This window comes from Pristiophorus japonicus, chromosome 3 (genome assembly GCF_044704955.1).
Source record: "Pristiophorus japonicus isolate sPriJap1 chromosome 3, sPriJap1.hap1, whole genome shotgun sequence".
In the NCBI taxonomy this organism is placed as follows: Eukaryota; Metazoa; Chordata; class Chondrichthyes; family Pristiophoridae; genus Pristiophorus; species Pristiophorus japonicus.
This window is the reverse complement of record NC_091979.1, coordinates 184,506,602-184,523,049: the sequence shown is the minus strand read 5'-3', so window position 1 is coordinate 184,523,049 and position 16,448 is coordinate 184,506,602. Positions and strand designations below refer to the sequence as shown.

General features: G+C 49.5%; 1 protein-coding gene across 4 annotated transcripts in view; it reads right to left on the bottom strand.

Moving 5' to 3' along the window:
* Nucleotides 1-421: 421 nt before the first annotated feature.
* The window catches only part of abi2b (abl-interactor 2b), a 204,512-nt gene continuing 188,485 nt past the window's right edge, over nucleotides 422-16,448 (bottom strand). For 3 of the 4 annotated variants that reach the window (XM_070876079.1, XM_070876080.1, XM_070876082.1), the window contains exons 8-10: nucleotides 12,182-12,268; nucleotides 8,867-9,046; nucleotides 422-5,719 (exon numbers count right to left, since the gene is read on the bottom strand). In XM_070876079.1, coding sequence (XP_070732180.1) covers nucleotides 5,544-5,719; nucleotides 8,867-9,046; nucleotides 12,182-12,268 — 443 coding nt within the window. In that variant the 3' untranslated portion in view covers nucleotides 422-5,543. The remainder of the gene's footprint in view (nucleotides 5,720-8,866; nucleotides 9,047-12,181; nucleotides 12,269-16,448) is intronic. The other variant, XM_070876081.1, reaches the window with a different exon arrangement.

Sequence of the window (16,448 nt, the reverse complement as noted above, 5' to 3'; positions counted from 1 at the left end):
GGAGTTAGATGTGGCTCTTACGGCTAAAGTGATCAAGGGGTATGGAGAGAACGCAGGAAAGGGGTACTGAGGTGAATGATCAGCCATGATCTTATTGAATAGTGGTGCAGGCTCGAAAGGCTGAATGGCCTACTCCTGCACCTATTTTTTCTATGTTTCGAAATGGCCTACTCCTATTTCTTATATTATGTAGGTAACCTTCTGAGCTAGGACACACAGCACAAGTAGCAAGCGTACCACAGCCTCTTCCTAACTTGTGCATCAGAAGTTTGAACCAAAACTCAAGTCATGGGATATACCATTGTAAAAATAATCACAATATTTGTGTTGGTCGCTGTAAACGTGGTTTAAACATTCCAGTCACTTATCTTTTTATTATTTAAGACTCAACGCCTTAAAACATTTTTTTTAATACACAGGATACAGTTAATTCACAAAACTTTATTCTTGCAGGCATAGAAAATGTACAGCCGTATCCCGCCCATTAGAAGGGGAAAGATGATCCGCGTTTGGTGTCAGCACATAAACCAACCAACGATCTCCCTGCAACAAACCCGACTCTCAGCCGATAGACCCCCGACCCCCTCGCCCGAGGAGTTGCTGAGGTGATCTATATGTAGAAATGAGCAGCGGATTCCAAGTACACCCCCTCAGCTCCCTGATAAGGCTGGGGCAAAAGGGTAATGTGACACCCTCCACCCCCACCCTTACAAAAAATCCTGAAGTGGTTTTCCTGGCTTAAGCAGATAGTGTTATTGTACTTTGCACTAAAAACCATGGTGGTTCTTTCTGGGGAATTGCAAGACGAAAAAAGATCACGGTCCATCTAGTTCACCATCTACCATCCTGGTAGTCACATGATACAATGATAATGAGTTGTTGACTAATCACAGCAATTAATCTCTATCAAATAGTCTACAACACTTTCCTCAATTTCTCCACTCAAGATAAAAGTATGACAACTTGGCTCCACGGGACGGATTCTGCTTTCTTTTCCCTGACCACTGCGGTCTCAAGTCAAAAGGAATTGAAACGTGCCAGGCACAGCTTCAAGGGAAGTACTGCGTTCACTCCACGCACTTGGCTGTCGTAGTGCTGGTTGCTGCAGCTGCTCCCTGCAGAGGCCATGACACTTTTCTGGGACATGGTCTGCGATGGGTAGAGTTAAACAGGCACCTGATCCTCTCATGTACCTCGCTCCACTAGAGGCTATTTCTCATCTGTGTGCTAGCGGGGCTGTTCAACCACAAGGGCTTCGCAGCGGAGCCTGATTCCTTATACACACACGTACGCATGCATGCACGCGCCCGCACACATGCACTTTCCAGCAGGGTGTTACCGGTAGCGATCAGGAATGAGAACCTGAGCTCAGAGGAGACTACAAACTCAGCATAGAGTGGGGGTGCAACCTGGCTCTTCTGCTCTCACCACCTTGACTGACCGAACCATCAAGAGCCAGTGTGAAATGGATAGCATTCTATGCCCCCATCAGCCTGGGTTGTCAGTCATCTCGCATTAGAAATCATTTATTTTAAAAAAAGCAGAATAGATCACAGTTCCAGCTGGATTGCAGCCTAGTACAGTAGAACCTCAGCGTAACAAACTGCAAACCTCTAAGTTCCATTCTGTTCACAGGACCTGTAATTGTTGGAGAAACTATATCTAATATGTTGCTCAATGGTGTCAAGCCTCACTGATCTGCAATTGGTGTGGACGACCCTTAACATTTTCTTTCAAGTGATGGCTACACTAAATTCTGGGGAAAACACCGAACCCAGGATCAAACATAAATGATCTTTTCCGAGCAATATCAGTTCCCGCAACTTTCTCCTCTCCTCGAAGGGCTGAATCTAGCTGGGGAAGGGGCAGTCCCACCAGACACCCTCTGAAACCTCACCCCAATTGGGCCAACCATCATCTGTGAGCTGAGGCAGGAGAGTGGGCAGACACAAGCCTCACCTCACCCAACTGGCAGGGGCCACAGGATAGCAATCAGCAGCAGGAAACCTTCTTTAGCCCAGGAGTGTCAAGAGCGCCACCACTCAGCATAAACCAGGGGCCTATGTACCAAACTGGTTGATGCATTTGTCCATTGAGTCAGGTATGAGCTCAATGATTGTACTAACCTGTTACTAAGTTGCATGTAAAGCATGTTAAGCATTAAACTGAGGACCTACCAATCTAGGTCAAAAACCACATTGGTACATTTAAGACTAGCTTGTGACTGCCGCCACTGATCTCAGATTGGAAATCTCAACACTACAACCCTGAATCCGAGCTTGGTCACCTGTCCCACAGGCAGTAGGCAGTGAATTAAAGTTCTTGGAGCAGTGAGTGAAGGGCGAGTGCTGGGAGTGGTACTGGATTAAGTAACAGGCTGGCACACAAATGATCTTCCGACCCCTTTTCAAACAAAGCACTCAAGTCACACACTGGCGAAAGTAGGTTGGGTGGAAAGGCAAACTTCAGCTGGTCAACAAGGGAGAATCCGAAAACTACCAAGAAAAATGGAGCGAGAGAAAATGCTCACTCGAATAAGAAATCAGTGCTTCGTGGGAAATCTCAAAAATCAGTAACACTGTGCAAGTTCCTTTTAGATTTATTGCCTTGGAATGTGTGTGCGTTTCAATGAAGGGGGCAGTTGGCGGTTTAATGAAGGGGCATTTGGCGGTGTAATGAAGGGGCATTTGGCGGTGTCCCAAGTTGGTGCACCTTCGTACAGTGAAAAATCCCTACACTTCCATGCCAGAGTGAGGCAGACAGACAACAAATAGCCTTACCTCACCCACAAAAAGAAATGACAAAAGTTTAACCTTAAATGGGGAACAATGTGAAAAATAAAAGCAACCTCCAGGACAGGGATTATAGCATGCATTCTATTCAAACATTACAGACACAGATTCTTGTATATCAGGCTCTAGCCAGTATTCTTTACACAGCATCTTAGCCAACCCAAGAGAGGAAATAAAATCTTACAAAATGGTGCATAAAACTAGTGAGGCTATCTACAGATTAGTACTGCATAATATGCAAAGAAACCAAAGGGTCGACCGATACAATGAAAAGGTCCAGTACTACAAGGCCAGGCACCCACATTCACTTTCTAAAGCACTGTTTTTTTTGTAGTGTTATATCCTCAGGCAGTTGTTTCATATCTTTAAGTATTTTTGATATCCTGAGAAATGAGGCTAAGGTATAAATTATTACTCAAATATGCATATTTACTGCGCAGAATTATAAATGTGGCTATAATTTAATATTTATTATGGTGTGCTCTGGACAGACAGACATACACACACCACCAGTGCCTTCTTCAATTTGTACCTATTCACACAAATTTATTGAATATGAAGTCTATAAATTGAAAAATGCTGCGTAAAAATTTAGAGCAATCTTTTGGAAGTCAAAGTCAGGTTACAGGATCAGTTCAAATGAAGAACAACCTACAGCCCATTAGAGATCTTTCTGTCAGAATATCAACCCTACCACCTTACCATTAAACCATAATATTTTCACCTCAACAGGTGAGCATAACCTTATTTATAATATCTCACCCAAAGGTTATAGCATGTCTCACAATGCAGCACTCCCACGGTACTGCATTGAAGCATCAGCCTAGATGATGGACTCAAGTCCTGGAGTTGTGCTTGAACCCACAAATTTGTGATCAACAGGCAACAGCGAGGCATGATGACGCATTAAAGTCAAGAAATGTTTGCGACAGTTTCAGACACGACTGCACTGTTAGATTGTGAAGTCACTATTCACACTCCTGAGCACTGCTACAATATCTGCCACATATATTCAGTGCGTTGGTGGCACAATGCACTGTTGGAGGTGGACCTAGGGTAGCTAACTCATGCTGGGTGTATTCCTGGAGGTGTCATCACATGATATCCCACCTCAACCACCCCACCCCTACACTCCCGCCATTGGTCCATTCTCCAGGTGCACTGACTTCCTAACGCCAATTGGAAGTGTTACCCATTTGAATTAATCTTGAATGTTAGTAAAACAGCATTTTCCCATCTCCAATATTTTTATAACTAATAAATGAAAGTTTTCAAAGAAAATGAAAAAAAGAACAATTTTGTTTAACACCCTATAATATTTCAATCAGGACAATCTAAAACCGCAAACATTCATTGACAGGACTACACCAGTTCCATTTATAATTTTGCGTCAACTGAATATTGTTCTACGAATTTAAAAAAAATACAAGAAAACAATCCTAGGCTCTAAAACATCTCTGTTACAGCTGTGAGTGCTGTCACTGACCTTATTTAACATATCCGACCAATACACTGTAGGAAAAACACACAATCTTACACATCATAATACTGTGTGATACATTTCTTCTGTGATACTCATTCCCATGAAATTTCTCCCATCCCTAAATCCATCAGTACTGTATCCCAGTGTTAGTGACAAGCCTGTACCCAGCGGTAGTAACAGACCTGTACCCACCAGTACTGTATCCCAATGTTAGTGACAGACCTATATCCACCTGTACCCCAGTGTAATACAATGACAGACCTGTACCCACTAGTACTGTATCCCAATGTTATACAGTGACAGACCTATACCCACCAGCGCTGTACCCCAGTGTTATACAGAGACCTGTATCCACCAGTTCGATACCCTAGTGTCATACAGTGACAGACCTGTATCCACCAGTACTGTACCAGTGTTACAGTGACAGACCTGTATCCATCAGTACTACACCCCAATATTACTGTGACAGACCTGTACCTACCAATACTGTACCCGTGTTACAGTGACAGATCTGTAGCCGCTTGTACTGTACCCCAGTGTTATCCAGCTCACAATGCTCTCTCCAGATACCACTCAAGTTTGGAAGGGCAGGATCTAGAATTGTACTTAGTCGTTTCTCTCAGTTACAGATGAAAACTAAACATACTCGTTATCCTTTAGTGAAATGCTGGTACCATACTGCCAGGCGACCCAAGGACATAGATGTACCCAGTACAGCTGCTGCGCAATACAGCACTGCAATATCGCTGCTTCCAACATACGCTTTGCAGGTGACTTCCTTCTCGAGCCTTTGAGGAATGGCTACTTTGAGAATTTCCTTGCAGAATGCATTTGGCAGGGGCAACAGCTTAATTCAGAATATAGGAGCACCATCACAGAGGCATTTTGTTTGGACCGTTACCTGGCGAGAGACTTGCCCTGTAGTATTGGTGGTATCGGTCAACCCTTAATACCAGGAATGACTGCGTTACACGTGTGAGAGACTGTGTTGTATGTGTGTGTTGTGTATGTGTGAGACAGACACAGAGAGCTCATTCCGCAACGAGTTCAACAGTCATCGGAGCCTACACCGGCAGCAGGAATAACCGCCTCCTGAGAGACAATGCCACTTCACTCCATCCTGGTTGAATAAAAGGTTGTTTGTGTGTGTGTCGTTTACGCAAATCCTTCATTTCAGCGTGCCTTTCTCAGCACAGCAGGAAGCCACAGAGTGCAACAGTGCACCAGTGGGAGGGGGGGGCAGCTGCCGGGGGGCTGCCTTCAGCGGGTCACTCTGCATAGTGCATGATGGATTCCACGTAGTTGCCAGGGAACAGACCGGTCACGCCGTTCATTACTCCTTCATACCAACCATCATCATTCTTCTTCAACACGTAAATGATGGCACCCTCTTGGAAAGACAATTCATCCTCTTTGTCTTTTGAATAGTCATAAATCGCAACCACTGGAACAGAGAACAGCAACAATTAGCACTGGCACAGCAGCCCAGTGTGCACTAAGAGACAGACTCTGCACTTGCCTCCATTCTCCCCTTGATGTTCAATGTAAACAGCCATGGTGAAAGCTTGGTGGGTCAACACCCCTCCACTAGCTGGGCCACGCAGACTAGAAAGGTGCCAGCTTCCATATTCAGACTGCCCCGAGTTAGCTCACCTCAGTAGCAGAGTCACAATCAGCCACAGATGCGGGTCTGGTCTTTTGTCTCGAGGGCCTGGGTTCAAATCCAGCACTGGCTGGTGAGTTGAAAACCGCCTCTGCTTGCTGGCTATAAGGGGCCTACATGAAATGAGCTTTAGTGAAGCCTCAATCCAGCTCCTGTGGGTTAAGATCCACAGCACAAAACAGCCCCTGATTTGGCTCATGACTGGTTTGGGAAATGGAAAATTATTGACTGTTCTGAGGCATATTTTTCTGGCACAGTACAGAAACCTTAGCTTTACTCTGCATCCAATACTACTGTGCCTGGTCTAGGAGTGCTACATGGAACATTGTCCATGGGGGAAGCGCGGAACGGGGGAGGGGGAAATGGAAGAAAGAGGGAGGGAGAGAGAAACGAGGTAAGGGGGAGGGAAAAAGCATGTGGGGTGGGGTGGGGTGGAAGAGAGAGAGAGAGAGAGAGAGAGAGAAAAAAAAGAGAGCGCGCGCGCGGGGTGGAAGAGAAGAGAGCGTTGGAGGGGAGAGACAGGAGAGGGGGGAGGGGGAAGAGAGGGGGTGAGATGGCGGGGGGGGCGAGAGAGGCCGGGGGGACGAGAGAGGGCGGGGGGGGGGCGAGAGGGGGCGGGGGGGGCCGGGAGAGGGCGGGGGGGCCGGGAGAGGGCGGGGGGGCCGGGAGAGGGCGGGGGGGCAGGGAGAGGGCGGGGGGGCAAGGAGAGGGCGGGGGGGCAAGGAGAGGGCGGGGGGGCAAGGAGAGGGCGGGGGGGCAAGGAGAGGGCGGGGGGGCAAGGAGAGGGCGGGGGGGCAAGGAGAGGGCGGGGGGGCAAGGAGAGGGCGGGGGGGCAGGAGAGGGCGGGGGGGCAGGAGAGGGCGGGGGGGCAGGAGAGGGCGGGGGGGCAGGAGAGGGCGGGGGGGCAGGAGAGGGCGGGGGGGCAGGAGAGGGCGGGGGGGCAGGAGAGGGCGGGGGGGCAGGAGAGGGCGGGGGGGCAGGAGAGGGCGGGGGGGGCAGGAGAGGGCGGGGGGGGCAGGAGAGGGCGGGGGGGTCAGGAGAGGGCGGGGGGGCAGGAGAGGGCGGGGTGGGCAGGAGAGGGCGGGGGGGGCAGGAGAGGGCGGGGGGGCAGGAGAGGGCGGGGGGGCAGGAGAGGGCGGGGGGGCAGGAGAGGGCGGGGGGGCAGGAGAGGGCGGGGGGGCAGGAGAGGGCGGGGGGGCAGGAGAGGGCGGGGGGGCAGGAGAGGGCGGGGGGGCAGGAGAGGGCGGGGGGGCAGGAGAGGGCGGGGGGGCAGGAGAGGGCGGGGGGGCAGGAGAGGGCGGGGGGGCAGGAGAGGGCGGGGGGGCAGGAGAGGGCGGGGGGGCAGGAGAGGGCGGGGGGGCAGGAGAGGGCGGGGGGGCAGGAGAGGGCGGGGGGGCAGGAGAGGGCGGGGGGGCAGGAGAGGGCGGGGGGGCAGGAGAGGGCGGGGGGGCAGGAGAGGGCGGGGGGGCAGGAGAGGGCGGGGGGGCAGGAGAGGGCGGGGGGGCAGGAGAGGGCGGGGGGGCAGGAGAGGGCGGGGGGGCAGGAGAGGGCGGGGGGGCAGGAGAGGGCGGGGGGGCAGGAGAGGGCGGGGGGGCAGGAGAGGGCGGGGGGGCAGGAGAGGGCGGGGGGGCAGGAGAGGGCGGGGGGGCAGGAGAGGGCGGGGGGGCAGGAGAGGGCGGGGGGGCAGGAGAGGGCGGGGGGGCAGGAGAGGGCGGGGGGCAGGAGAGGGCGGGGGGGCAGGAGAGGGCGGGGGGGCAGGAGAGGGCGGGGGGGCAGGAGAGGGCGGGGGGGCAGGAGAGGGCGGGGGGGCAGGAGAGGGCGGGGGGGCAGGAGAGGGCGGGGGGGCAGGAGAGGGCGGGGGGGCAGGAGAGGGCGGGGGGGCAGGAGAGGGCGGGGGGGCAGGAGAGGGCGGGGGGGCAGGAGAGGGCGGGGGGGCAGGAGAGGGCGGGGGGGCAGGAGAGGGCGGGGGGGCAGGAGAGGGCGGGGGGGCAGGAGAGGGCGGGGGGGCAGGAGAGGGCGGGCAGGAGAGGGCGGGGGGGCGGGCAGGAGAGGGCGGGGGGGCGGGCAGGAGAGGGCGGGGGGGCGGGCAGGAGAGGGCGGGGGGGCGGGCAGGGGGGCGGGCAGGAGAGGGCGGGGGGGCGGGCAGGAGGGGTGGGCAGGAGAGGGCGAGGGCCGGGGGTCATGGGCAGGAGGGGGCGCCGGAGAGGGCGGGGCGGGGGGGCGCCGGAGAGGGGGGGTGGCGGAGACCCCAGAGGGGGCGGAGGGGTGGGCCCAGAGAAGACGGTGGGGGGGACCAGAGAGTGCGGGGGTGGAGGAGCCAGAGTGGGCGGGGGGGGGGGGGAGGGCCCAGAGAGTGTGGGGGGGGAGGGGCCAGAGAGGGCGGGGGACGGGAGAGGGTGGGAAAGAGCGCGGGGATGGGGTGGGGGGGGGGGGAAGGGGGAGAAAGAGCGCGGGGACGGGGGATCGGGAGAGTACGGGGGACAGGAGAGGGTGGCGGGGGGACGATGACAATGGGGGATAGGACAGGGCAGGGGCGGGAGGGGGGACGGGGGACAGGAGAGGGCGGGCGGGGGAGACGGGAGAGCGCCGGTGGGGGCACACGGACCGGAGAGGGCGGGCGGGGGAGGAAAGAGCGCGGGCGGGAGGGGGGGGGGAACGCGCGAGAGAGCGAGCGGGGCGGGGGCACACAGCAAGGATCACCAGGCCTCACTCGCAGTTTCCTGGACAGTTGGCAGGAAAAGACTTCAGATCATAGGGGACACTTAAAAGGGTGGCCGATGATGCTGTACCCTGGTATATAACTCCCATCGAAAAACATGATTGTTATAAAACACTGAAAATTCACAAGAAGCGCAAGATGTGGAAGTGCAGGGTAATGTGGGAAATCAAAAAGAATACTACAAATGTTGTATTTCCCATCCCACTGACCTTTCTCCAAATAGTTCTTAGGTGCCCATGGTGGATCCTCCTCTGCATATGGGTCACTATACTCCACCACAGCCGTCTCTTCCTCTTCATAATCCTCTGGTGGTGGAGGAGGAGGTGGTGACTCGTCAAATACAGTATCATCAGTTGGTGGAGGTGGTGGAGGGGTGGAACCTTCTGAAACTACAATGTTGATATTACGTTAAAGGAAAGGACTTGCATTTAAATTGCGCCTTTCACAATCTCAGGACGTCCCAAAGCGTTTTACAGCCAATGAAGTATTTTTGAAGTCAGTCACTGTTGTAAAGGAAATGTGGTCAATTTGCATGCAGCAAGTTTTCATAAACAGTAATTAAATAAGTGATCAGATAATTGGTTTTAGGTGTTGGTTGAGGATAAATATTGGTCCAGAACACCAGGGAGAACTCCCCTGATTTTTGAATAGCATTATATTTTTAGAACCAGCCGAGAGGCAAGATGGGCCTCAGTTTAACAGCTCAACTGAGAAATGACACCTTCAACCGTGCAGCATCCCTCAATACTGCACTGAAATGTCAACTTAGATTGCTCAAGTCTCTGGATTGGGGCTTGAACCCACAACCTTCTGACTCACTAAGCCAAGGCCAACACCGTGCAATAAGCCTTTCACGTTTTGGGGTGAATAGAAGTGACATAAATCTTTGACTGTAAAATCAGCTTATACTTTGCAATAGGTAATACCAGCTGGATAAAGCTCTCCTTTAACTCCATCAAGTTTACTCTAGTTTTACTGACAGACAACAGTATTGCTAATTTAAACAAGATAATTAAAATTCAGATTTCACTACCAGTCATTTTTATTTTATTTTGAAAGCAAATTTCTTTCACTGCATTTCAAAGTCCCTGGCCTCAAAATAGTTCCAGTCAATATTATTCAACTTGAGACATCCTTGTCAAGTGGCCAACTTCTCATAACATCCAAGAGGAGATGCAGCATTGCCAAGATCCATGGGGATTGGATAGTACAGTGGATTAGACACCCCTAGGATATGGGTACAGAATCATTACTAGGTGACAGGATGAACATCTTTGCTTTGTGCTGGCAATTAGGGTCTTACATGAGATTCAATAGTCACAATCCAAATTCCTAGTGGGCATGGGCAAATGAGACAAAGACATTTTGGTACTAAGTTGGTAATTTTACTCAGAGGATGCCAGGTGTGGGAAATGGAAAAAGATTACACTTTCGCATTCAGCAACACTTTTCCAAGGCTGGGACTGAGGCACATCATTGGAACAGAGTAGATGGACCTTCAAGATGAATCTAGACCTCGCTGAGAGTGTTTGATGGGGCCGCTTGGGTGAGGTCATGGCGACTGGTGCCAATGGAACTATGGAGTTTTCATGAGACAATGGGGGAAATGGGACAAATATAAATTCAACTGTGCAAAGGTGTCATGCATCAAGGCGTTTTGCTATTAATGTTTCCAACAACATTCAAAACCTGTGTATTCGTGCTGTAGAGAAAAGTAATTACCAGTAACCTTGGCAGCAGCGATTCATATTCAAAGACAATTAAAAAAGAGTGCTAAATGGCTTCTTAAAAATAACCCAGTACACATGCAAAGATTTTTGGGTTCAAAGCTGTAGAGACAATGCAGACTGGGCTTCCAATCACCCTCCTAATCCTTCTTCAGCACCAGACAGAATTTCAGCACCAATACACAAACCAACCAATCAAGCAAAAAGGGACTGAATGGCACAGTGGATCAAATACCGCCTTTTACCTGGGTTCTGTGCCATACCCCACTCTGTTGAGTTAACTGAACTCACTGGGGCATTTGCAACTAAACACAGGGGACGAAGTGATGCAATGGGTTAGAGGCTGATGTCTCACACCTAGGTCCTGGATTCAAATCCAGCCCAGACTGATGGGTTGAAAATCAGCTAGCTGCAAGAATGCTATGTCAAATACATTTGGTCAGTCTCAGTCCAAAGGGTGGGAAATAGAAAAATGTCATACTGGTGCAAGAGGGTTGCTGTCCGAAGTACAGTCGAGACACAGTGGACAGAGCTTGGTTCTCCTTTACTTTCAGCCATAGTTGACAGGGCCCTTGACTGTAACTGGCCTATTACCCATGCTGTCGCTCTCACTTCCCTTCATGATGACCACAAGGTCCCCTTTATCTCCACCAACTACTGCATTGGCCAGATCATTTTCCACCATCCGGAACATGATCCCATCACCAAACATCTTCCCTTCTCCTCTACGTTTGAGAGAAGGACCATTATCTCTGGGACATGCTTGTTCGTTCGTCCATGACCCCAAGTTCTGGCTGCCCTTCCATCAGTACTCCCAATCTAACTGTTAACAGATGCAACCTTTTCCTATCCCAATGTCCTGGGCCACACATACTCTGTCCCATGTGACACAATTTGCATGTACTTGCTCCAACCTCATGTACATGAATTTGCAGCTCGCAGTGCAATCTCCTCGACACTGGTTAGACGTAATGCAGATTGGGTAACTGCTTTGCTGAACATTTCAGTTCAGTCCATAAGTGCACCAGTTATCTCTCTGTGGCTTGTCTCTTTAACTCCCGCATGTTCCTATTCCGATCTGTCAACCTCTGCCCTTCTACGCTTTCCCAACCAAGCTCCATACAACTCCTGGACAGTCCGCAGCACTCTGCTCTGAAGACTGACTTTAACAAGGTCAGACCGTAGCCATCTCTCCGACTTTCTTGTCCGTTTCTTTTACCCACCATACTGTTCATTTATCTCCATTTCAGAGATTTTTTTGTTTCCTTCTTGTGCCTCTCCAGTCTTATTTACACTGTACACCAGTTTTAAACTTTTGAAAAAAACCTCCCTGGGACAGGAGTCAGCATTCTTGGCTGTTGACTTTTATGTGGCGTTCTTCCTCTCCTCCCTCTTGTTTTGTTCAGTCCTATTACAGGTCTTAATAGCTTCCAGTTTTATATAACTAGAGCACTTGCTGCTTCTCTTTTTACTTGCGACCAAACTAACTGTATCTAACCTGTGTTGCACCTGTCTTGGGAGTGTTTGATGCGACAGTGTAGAAGGAGCTTTACTCTGTCTCTAACCCATGCTGTACCTGCCCTGGGAATGTTTGATGGTACAGTGCAGAGGAAGAATTATGCTGTATCTAACCCGAGCTGTACCTGCCCTCGGAGAGCAATAACAGATACAACGTTGGATAAGCGGACAATGTTTCTTGTGCTGGTTGGTCTGTTCTTGGTGCAATGCTTTTGCAGAACATTTACAGTCACAGAGAGCCCGATTGCCAATGATAGAAAGCGGTAAGTGTAGACTTACTGTTATCCTGAACTCTGGCCACGAAACCCATTAGCGGTAACTGCGGTGTAACCTGCAGAATAGAAGGTGGGGGTGGAGCAAGGGGCGCTGCAAACAAGAGCAGACACAGGAATGAGGGAATGGAAAGGAACAAACAGCCCTGAGAAGCAGCAGAGAAAACATTTACAAGCAAAACAAGAGCAGACACTCGCAAGGCAAGGTTGTGTCTATAAACCCACATCGGGCTCAAAGCCAGCAGATGCAAAGCTTTCTCAACCAGAGGCGTTAGAAAGAAAATGCTGCTCATGGACACATATTGATCAATGCCAGGAGTAAGCACACATTAAACAAATACAGTTGGCCCAGGTGACATTGCTATTAAGAGTGAGGGAGGTGATATTAATTTAACTTCACCCTCCCTCCCACACAGGCCTGTTTATTTGCACCATCTACAAGGCACAAGTCAGGAGTGTGATGGAATGCTCTCAACTTGCCTGGATGAGCTGAGCTCAAATAACACTCATGAAGCTCAACAAAGGACAAAGCAGCCCGCTTAACTCGCACTCCATCCTCTACCACTGGTGCACCATGACAGAAGTGTGCACCATCTACAAGACGCACTGCAGAAACTCGCCAAGACTTCTTTGACAGCATCTCCCAAATCCGCGACTTTTACCACTTGGAAGGACAAGGGCAGCAGGCGCATGGGAATACCGCCACCTCCAAGTTCCTCTCCAAGTCACACACCATCCTGACTTGGAAATATCGCCGTTCCTTCATTGTCGCTGGGTCAAAATCCTGGAACTCCCTATCTAACAGCACTGTGGGAGCACCTTCATCACATGGACTGCAGTGGTTCAAGAAGGAAGCTCACCACTACATTCCGAGGGCAATAAATGCTGGCCTTGCCAGCGACGTGCACATTCTGAGAATGAATTAAAAAAATACTAGCTGATTTTCCATGGTGCTCCTCGTGGTTATTCTGAAGCACAGGTGCAATGTTTAGCTGCTAGCCTGGCCCTTTAAGGTCACTGGTCAGGTATTCGCTTGTCAGAAAGTGATGTAAAACAAATTGGGGGTTATTTAGGTGAATTCCTATTGTTGCTAGTTTCCCTAGATTGGGATTGACTTAGCTCTGCTTCTCAGCAACTCAATAACCTCTGCAAGTTATCAGATCAGAAAAACCAGCAGGAAATGCCTCGGGTTTTTTTAAATATTTGTATGAAAATTCTTATGCCTGCATGATATTCCAGTCTGCATACTAGACTTCCCGTTATGTTTTTGTCACACATTTTGTGTTAACTTTTTCCCCGTTGTAAATGCCTGTGTCCACATTTATAATAGAAAACTGTTTACAACAGTTTTATAACAGCTGGGGTCCTGGTTATAACACAGCTTTCTAGAATCATAGAGCACAGAAGGTGGCCATTTGGCCCATTGTGCCTGTGCTGGCTCTTTGAAAGCTATCCATTAGTCCCACTCCCTTGCTCTGTCCCTATAGCCCTGGAAATATTTTCCCTTCAAGTATTTATCCAATTCCCTTTTGAAAGTTACTGTTGAATCTGCTTCCACCACCTTTTCAGGCAGTGCATTCTTAATCGTAGCAACCCGCTGTGTAAAAAAATTTCTCATCTCCCGTCTGGCTCTTTTGCCAATTACCTTAAATCTGTGTCTTCTGGTTACCAACTCTTCTGCCAGTGGAAACAGTTTCTCCCTATCTACTCTAGCAAAATCCTATAAAATTTTGAACTATTAAATCTCCCCTTAACCTCTCTGGTCTTCTCTAGTCTCTCCACATAACTGATATCATTTATCCCTGGTATCATTCTCCTAAATCTCCTCTGCACTGTCTCCAAGGCTTTGACATCCTTCCTAAAGTATGGTGCCCAGAATTGAATACACTACTCCAGCTGAGGCCTACCCAGTGATTTAGAAAGGTTTAACATCACTTCCTTGTTTTTGTACTGTATGCTGCTATTGATAAAACCAAGGATCCCGTATGCTACTTTAACAGCCTTCTCAACTTGTCCTGCCACCTTTAAAGATTTGAGTACATACGTCCCCAGGTCTTTCTGTTCCTACACCCCCTTTAAAATTTTACCATTTAGTTTATATTGCCTCTCATTCTTCCTTCCTAAATGCATCACTTTTCTGCATGAAATTCCATCTGCCCATTTCACCAGTCAATGTCCTCCTGAAGTCTGCTACTACTACTCCTACATTTCTGAGTTTTGTGTCATCTGTGAACTTTGAAATTATGCCCTATATACCCAAGTCCTGGCCATTAACATATATCAAAAAGAGCAGTGGTTGGGTACAGTAGCATACCGGTTATGTTACTGGACTAGTAATCCGGAGGCCTGGACTAATGATCGGGGACATGAGTTCAAATCCCACCATGGAATTTAAATGCAGTTCATTAAATAGAAAAATCTGGAATTTAAAGTTAGTATCAGTAATGAAACGACTGGATTGTTGTGAGGGAAGGAAATCTGCCGCCTTTACCTGGTCTGGACTATATGTGACTCTAGACCCACAGCAATGTTATTGACTCTTAATTGCCCTCTGAAATGGCCTAGCAAGTCACTCAGTTGTATAAAGCGGCTCACCACCACCTCAAGGACAATTAGGGATGGGCAATAAATGCTGGCCTTGCCCGCAACTCCCACATCCCATGATCGACCCCTGGGGAACACTACTGTATATATACATACATCCCTTCATTCTGTAAAACAATCATTCACCACTACTGTTTTCTGTCCTTTAGCCAATTTCATATATCACTGCTCCTTTTGCTTCTATTTTGCTACCAAGTCTATGTGGCACTATATCAAATACCTTTTGAAAGTACATATACACATCAATCGTACTATCATCATCCACCATCTGAGTCACCATGAATTAACTCAAACAAGTTCAACAACAACTTGTATTTATGTAGCGCATTTAACAGTAAAACGTCCCAAGGCGCTTCACAGGAGAATTATAAGAAAAAAAAAATGACACCGAGCCACAGAAGAAGAAATTACGCCAGATGACCAAAAGCTTAGTCAAAGAGCTAGGTTTTAAGGAGCGTCTTAAAGGAGGAAAGAGAGGTAGAGAGGTGAAGAGGTTTAGGGAGGGAGTTCCAGAGCTTAGAGCCCAGGCAGCTGAAGGCACGACTACCAATGCTTGAGCGATTATAGTCAGGGATACTCCAACAGGGCAGCATTAGAGGAGTGTAGATATCTCGGGGAGATATCTCGGGGAGATGTGAGGCTGAAGGAGATTACCTAGATCGGGAGGGGCGAGGCCATGGAGGAACTTGTAAACAAGGATGAGAATTTTTAAATTGGGGCGACTTAACCGGGAGCCAATGTAGGTCAGCGAGCAAGGAGTAATGGGTGATCGGGACTTGGTGCGAGTTAGGACATGGGCTGTCAAGTTTTGGATGACCTCAAGTTTACATAGGGTAGAACGTAGAAGGCCAGCCAGGAATGCGTTGGAGTAGTCGAGTCTAGAGGTGACAAAGGCATGGATGAGGGTTTTCGCAGCAGATGAGCTGAGGCGGGGCAGAGATAGACAATGTTATGAAGTTGGAAATAGACAGTTTTAGTTATGCCACGGATATGTGGCCGGAAGCTCATTAAGGGTCAAATATGACACCTAGGTTGTGAACAGTCTGGTTCAGCCTCAGACTAAGAAGGGGGATGGAGTCAGTGACTTGGGAACGCAGTTTGTGGTGGGGTCCAAAGACAATGGCTTAGTATTCCCAATATTTAATTCGAGAAAATTTCTGCTCATCCAGTACTGGATGTCGGACAAGTAATCTGACAATTAAGAGACCATGGAGGGGTAGAGAGAAGTGGTGGTGAGGTAGAGTTGGGTGTCGTCGGCGTACATGTGGAAACTGACGCCGTGTTTTCGGATGATGTTGACAAGGGACATATAGTTATAGGAGGTGGCCAAGGACAGATCCTTGGGGGACACCAGAGATAATGATGCGGCATTTCAGGTGATTTTCTGGCTACGATTAGATAGATAAGAATGGAACCAGGCGAGTGCAGTCCCACCCAGCTGGACGGTGGAGAGGCGTTGGAGGAGGATGGAGTGGTTAACCGTGTCAAAGGCTGCAGACAGGCCAGGAAGGATGAGGAGGGATAGTTTTCCGTTATCACAGTCACAAAGGAGTAATTTGTGTCTTTGATGAGAGCCGTTTCGGTACTGTGGCAGGGGCTGAAACCAGATTGAAGGGATTCAAACATGGAGTTCCGGAAAACATTGGCATGGATTTGGGAGGCGACAACAC